Here is a 6,685-nt window from a genome sequence, read left to right on the forward strand (position 1 = left end):
TCTAATCAGATGCCACTAACCAGATAAACTGTACTATTCACGAGACAATGATGTCATAACCTAGCCAGCTAAACAAGTCTTACCTGGGCACCGGGGAGTTTTGTGGGCCACAGCAGTACCACTGATAGGACGACCATTGGGAGTGACACACCAGCAGTATCCAGTGTAACTATGGCACTGAACCTGTCAGAAACAACATGAACCGCATGCAGTTTGTCAGACATATGTCTGTTATCCCAGCATTCATGACACATGAGCACAAAGACCAGTCCAGCAAAATATATTGACAAAACTCAGAACAATAAACCATAATAGACCTAATCTCCATCCTACCTATGATTCTTTAGCAAAAAAAAAAAAAAAAAAAAAAAAAAAAAAAAAAAAAAAAAAAAAAAAAAAAAAAAAAAAAAAAAAAAAAAAAAAAAAAAAAAAAAAAAGTTTGTTTCAAGTAAAGTGTGGTAGGTGCTTCAGAATCCAATAGAAAGGAAAACTACTGAAATATGTGGTTGTTTACACCTTATTTCAGAAGACTGAGGTGCAGGTGTTTTGAAAACCTCACAATAAAGTTTCTCAAGGGACACTTAAACTGCTTCTGAAGCAAGCAATCTCGAGGTTTTTTCCACAGAGAGAACACATTGTTCTACCCACTGAAGGAGCAGGACAGAGTGCTTTTGCCAGCATTATTCGTATCCCAAGTTGTCAGAAAGGAAACTCTTGGAATTCCTCTAAGAAATCAATTGCATTATATTTCCTGAGGGCCAATATAATTTCCCTCACCATGTTGAAGTAAGAAAGATTGTCTTCTGAAGAACTCCACAACTGAAATGCAGTATGGAGGTGGCAGAAGGTGATCCTGATTGGAATATATATCACAGGGTAAGCGTTGAACTGCAATCCTTCTGAATTCCATGATCTAACCTAAGTAAATTAGTCTTACATCATATGCTTGTGTAGAAATTCAGCTGAGAATAGGGAAGAATCCTGTATAGTTCATGCTTTAGCAGTAAGAAATGGACTTTCATCGTAAGATTTCTGGTTCAAATCAGGAACAGATCAGAAATTCCAAGCATTTTATCATCTGATGAGCATTCAGGGATCTACAAGAATGACTCAGCTGCTTCAGCCTAGAAGAACAGGGAGTGTATCACACATACAATGATAATGTTTGGCTCTTTTTCTGGCCAATTCTGAAAAAAAAATCACAAGCCTTGGCACAAACCAAGAATTTTCCTTCCATTTTCTATCATCAGTGTTAGGACAAATTATATTTAATTTTGAAATTATATTTCCCTTCATTACATTTGTCTTTCCTTATCCTCTGCAAACATACATATTCTGACCTTCCAGCCAAGCAAGATACTGGATGAAAAATTTTCAACCTGACTATATGTGCCATCATCATTGCATTCTGGGATGAACACTTGTTGAAATTCCTTGCGAGCTTGTTCCTGTGTGTACTTCCTCTCAGCCACACATCTGGAAACATCTAGAGAAAGGGAGAAGATAAGTCAGTTGGCTAACACAACATGAAGAAAAGACAGATGCTAATCTTAAATTAAGAAAAAGAAAAAGGATTCTGAGAAAACCGCAAAGAGAATCAGAATTATAATCAGTGAAAATGTACAATTCCTAGCATTATTTTGGGGAAAGAAAACCACTGGAAGGCAATAATGTCTGGACAATAATACAGAACTGGGAAATGAGATGGAAACATGCCTGGAGAGATAACCTTGCGGATCCAAAGGGCAGAGGCTCAAAGAGGGCTTCTCCCATCAATTTATCAACACAGCAATAACTGCCACATTGTGCTCTACAATATTCTTTGAGTGCTGTTGGCAGCACCAGCTTTCCAGTGCTTCATGGAAGGCCAAGCAGGCAGCAGGAGTATAGCTGCCTTGTACTTCCTACTGTGAGTTTCCACACCGTTTATTGCACTTAGGCAGCTGTCTCAGCCGTGACTACAGGTGTACCTACCAGGCTGGTAAAAAAAAAAATAAAATAAAATCTACTGTACAGCATAAGGGCTTACTGGGGAGATGATTCTATAATAATTTTGGACATGCTTAATTCATATTCTGCTAAAATTAATGAACAGTTCATGATTCAGATACGGCATAAGTCTACCACATGATCCTTTTTGGTCCAGTGTTTGATTTCTCGCACAATATTCTGCATTACTTAGTACTGGTCTCCATCCAAGACAAAGTAGCAAACTAGACAGCTTTAATTCAGTAGAGTTTCTAAGGCCTAGTAAATTATATTATCTACCACTTTTACATTATTAATTAGGCAACCAAGTGCTGAGAAAAGACACATAACATAAGCTGTTGTACCTTTTTTTGTTTAAAAGTGCTACAAATTTTAGCATGTTCCTGATGCAGAATCAATAACTCAGGATCTGCTTGAGCTAAGCAATTTCAGGAAAAATAAGAATACCAGGCAAGCTTAAGGTAGTATTAATGATTTCAGGACGTGACTGTAACATCTGAATTAAAATGAACTCAAGCATATAAGAAGAGAAATTTGCTGCTTCTCATCTCCATTTTGTTTAAAGACTGTTTGACAGTAACTGGCTAGTTCCCTCTTAGGGCTAAAACTGACGACCAGCAGTTACCTGTGAGACAGGGGTGTTGTGGTGATCTATGAATGTTTGTGCAGTTCTTAGAAAGCACAATCACAGACTTTCTAGTCCAAGCAAGCTGTACGTTGAATAGAATCTGAACAGGAAGGCAATGCCTTCACTTCTCCATTTGATACCAGCATACCTTGGCAGGGTTTTGGCATCTAACAGTCCCCAGGAGCATACAGGTGAGCCAGTTAAGTTCCCTGTCCCCCAGGCACCCTCTCTGTGCTGGTATCATCGAGGCATACATGCACAGAACCAGCATGAAAGCTCGGTGCAACTGCAGAAGTCCATTGTACAGGATGAATCCTTCACTGGTCATCTCCACCGAGATTTGGACAACTCACCTAGCAATATTAGCATAATATTCAAGTCCTAGGCAATTTGTAACGCAAAGAGGACAGAAACCAGTCCTCAGCATCTGCATCCTGAAAACAAAGATTGGGGCCCCTTAATTCTAATCTTTGAATTGGTTTTCCTTCTGGTCTTGGATTTGTGTGCACTACTGTGCATTAGCCTACTCTTCTCACAGAAGCATTATGAGAGTTCATGTTGGTAAAATGCCCAAAATGCAAGTTGCTTCACCTTGAAAAACTATGTTTCAGTCTTAACAACCTTAATTGTATTATGCTGTTTCAGGAGAGATATTCACTGAGATGCAATGTTACCTAAAATAGACAGAAAAGTTCAGCCATACAGAAATGAGAGATAACTAATAAGGAACTCAATAATTAACTTGTGCTCTGGAACTTTAATAAGTTGTTTTGTCAGGGAAAAAATATAGCCAATGTACTGTGCAGCAGTACTGTGCAGGTAAATTCTGTTAATACATGCACTGTCGAAGTTTTCTGTGAAAAAGAAGAAATATTATTAAGCAAGCTTCGGTGTCGTGAGCACTCTTTTGAGCATGGTTTGGTTATACAGTACTTAATAACATGTGGTTTTAATGAAGCTAGTATTTTAACTGAAAATAAATCACTCTTTTGTTGGACCTCTGTCCTTGGTTTTTTAGAATGACATGTGGTTTAAATGTCTAGAAGGAAAAGTTATATAAATTCCATCACATAAGGTCTCTGGTATAGTACCAGCAAGGTTGTAAATTATCTCCAATATTTGAATTATCATAAAAACATGTCAAGGAGAAAGAGAAGTTCTCCAAAACTGTCCACCACTTGTTCCTAAACAGCATGATGCTCTAAAAGCCTCCTATTTGTGGATGATCTAATATTCTTTAAAATCAACAATGACCAAATTTAGTGGAACATAAAATTCACGTTTGAAGTCTTATTTTGTATTATATAACCTTGAAAACATTTAAAAGCTGTTGAGCATTACTGTCCTTCAAAGTAAACCAAAATAAACCCATGAGGAACATCTCTTATCAAGTTAAGCATCTGAAACTGTGTATAGTCAAAATATTATTCCCAGTTCTGGTTTTCCATTTCACCAAGCTATTACCACAGGGGAATAACTATGACACAGAGATGTGACCCAAACCTGATAGAAGAAATGCAATAGGGTGGTCAAGAAAAAAAAGTACATGTAAAAACATTCTTCCTCAGAACACTAATAGACATTAAATTATTAATTCAGAGGAGATAAATTCCTTCCAAATAAAACATCTCTGAAGCCAAAAGAAGTTACATGTTTTATAATAAATTTGTAAGATCACAAATTCTAAGCATCTGCCTTTATCTACTGGATGCAACACTTTCTAAATCTACTGCATGACTTCAAACAAATTTTCCAAAGGAAAAGAAGAATTCAAGAGATCTAAGTGCTAGACATTTAGAGAAAATTAATTCTTGCCATGACTGAGAGACAGGCTGAAACATGAGCTCACATCAAAGTATCAGACAAGAGGTAGTTATAACCTGCAGCTCCTAACAGGCAAAAGTCAATGATGTGTGAGATCCTAATCCACAGGGACACGAATCTTCCGCATGGCCATTTCTCATGCTTACTCAGCAAAGCCAGATCTCGGACTTGCTGTGCAAAGTCCTGTGAGTGCACCCAGATGATTCTTGTCTACAGGCCCCTCTGTGAACCTTGCACAAGTGTAACTAATGAAGATAACTAACATAAATCTCAAATTAGCAGCATAGTCATTCTACATCTAGACTTAACAGGCTTGCCAGAAGGAGATTTTTAGGAATATTGACATCTAAGGGGATACCAGTGAGGTGTCTTTCCTCTTTAGCTAGAATAGGAATAATTCAGATCAAGATGGGCTCCGATTATTTTGAAATGAAGACTAAGAATGAAAGGTGGTGGGACTTACCTGGTACCTCTGTGCTTAAAGTCCACAGTTTTGATTTTAATGATCACGGACCCTGACCAAAGCAGGCTAAACTGTTTCGGTGTGAATGGTGTCACACTGGTGACCAACAACCTGAGAACAGAGGGGACTCCAGGTCTGCAAGGTGTTGGAAGGATGAAAAGCACTGTGCAATGCTATGCATCACTGGAACAAGTCAGCTGTGTTTCGCTGTTGTTACATTGTTATCTTTCTAACCCTTAAAAAAAAAAGTTTTTTTTTTTAATCTGGTTTTGTTTAAACTTTTCCATCTAATGGAAAAACAAGGGGCTTTCAACTGTTACTGGTTTCTGACTAGAATTTCCACTATACTTTATTTCTCCCCCTAGCTCAAGTTTTAATATGGGACCTCCTAGGCTCAAGACAGAATCTGGTGTATGAACTGGTGAAAAGTCCATTCAGTCCTAAGACCTGTGAAAAGCTGGCTGAAATGAAGCTTTATTTGCATATACTCAGACAACGGCAAAAAAGACTTTTGCAGGTAGGTATCGCAGCTGTAATTTTCAATTATGTCAATGACTGACTCAGTGAGACTTTTTCCTCTCAACTCCAGGTAAATTGGGCTTTTACATCCCAGAAACCTCCTGGGAAAAGAGTTCTCTTAGCATAGAAACCAAACATGAAGATGCACGAGTTTACCTTAAATTAGCTCACTTGGACTGTATTGGCTGTCAAACTGGGTTGGTACAGGGCTCGATGCATTTTAGCACAATACATTGGCCAGTGTGTTGATTGTACAGTACTGTGTGTTGATTGTACCACTGTACTTAGCACCAGGACTGCAAAGGCACCTGGAGGTTTAAGAAGACAAATATATCTTGGAGTATATAACTGAAGACAAAAGTGAGTGCACGGAAGTGGACAAAAATACACAGAATTGTGGAGATAACAGAGTTGTAGCTATTTGGGCAGGTCTTTCTGAATTGCCCTGAATTCTGGCTTCCAGAGAAGACCAGTGTCCAGAAGTCAGAGCTGAAATGTAAAGGCTTTTTAACTTCTTGCTAAGCTTCTATATGCAACAGGGGAGACTTTCACCTATGAAGTGAAATGGTGCCGGTACACTGCTGCAGGATGCAGAACCAAATTCTGTCATGTGTGGCACCTGGGAGCACAGGATTTCCTAAAACAGCACTGAAGTCAGTAGGAAATTGCAGTACCCGAGAAAATTCTGGAAACAAAATTAGCCTCACAAACAGCACAGGACTGACTTGGAACTATCTCATTTTATGCCTTATTTCCAAAAGCACAGCACTTCGAGGGAAAAAAAAAAACAACAAAAAGAAAGAAAACATCTATCAACTTCAACTCTGCTGGTTAATCCTTGGATAATATATCACACAGAGAGAAGTTTATTACTGCAAAGTATAAGTTTATCTTTCAAACAATGACACAAACTCATCAAGGGTGTAAACACATCTCTAAAGTGACATTCAATACATTTGAATTTACAGCAACTTTGGGGCTCCAGAGGGAGATCTAACCCAGATTCCCTCATGGAAAAGTAAACAGCTTGCCAAAAGAATAGATAAATCTCCTACAAAGGTTTTGATTTAGTTCATCCGGTACTTCTTGGTTTGCTATATATTTCAGTAAGACTCAAATTACCTTTCCAGGTCCCAATACACTGAGCAGACTTTGCTTGTTTTAAAAGAGATTACTGTGTGTGACACGGACTTGTTATGAATTTATGCATAAAATACACTTCACGGTTTATTTAGTTATTTTATTATAGATGGAATATCCTG

General features: G+C 38.1%; 1 protein-coding gene across 1 annotated transcript in view; it reads right to left on the reverse strand.

Annotated features, from left to right (window-relative positions):
• The window catches only part of LOC104500432 (SPARC-related modular calcium-binding protein 2-like), a gene marked incomplete at its 3' end in the record, with an annotated part of 61,663 nt that overhangs the window by 42,599 nt on the left and 12,379 nt on the right, over window positions 1-6,685 (reverse strand). The window contains exons 3-4 of the mRNA XM_010144077.1: window positions 1,380-1,486; window positions 84-183 (exon numbers count right to left, since the gene is read on the reverse strand). Of these exons, the coding sequence (XP_010142379.1) occupies window positions 84-183; window positions 1,380-1,486 (207 nt within the window). The remainder of the gene's footprint in view (window positions 1-83; window positions 184-1,379; window positions 1,487-6,685) is intronic.

This window comes from Buceros rhinoceros, unplaced genomic scaffold (assembly GCF_000710305.1).
Source record: "Buceros rhinoceros silvestris isolate BGI_N320 unplaced genomic scaffold, ASM71030v1 scaffold11939, whole genome shotgun sequence".
Taxonomy (NCBI): Eukaryota; Metazoa; Chordata; class Aves; order Bucerotiformes; family Bucerotidae; genus Buceros; species Buceros rhinoceros.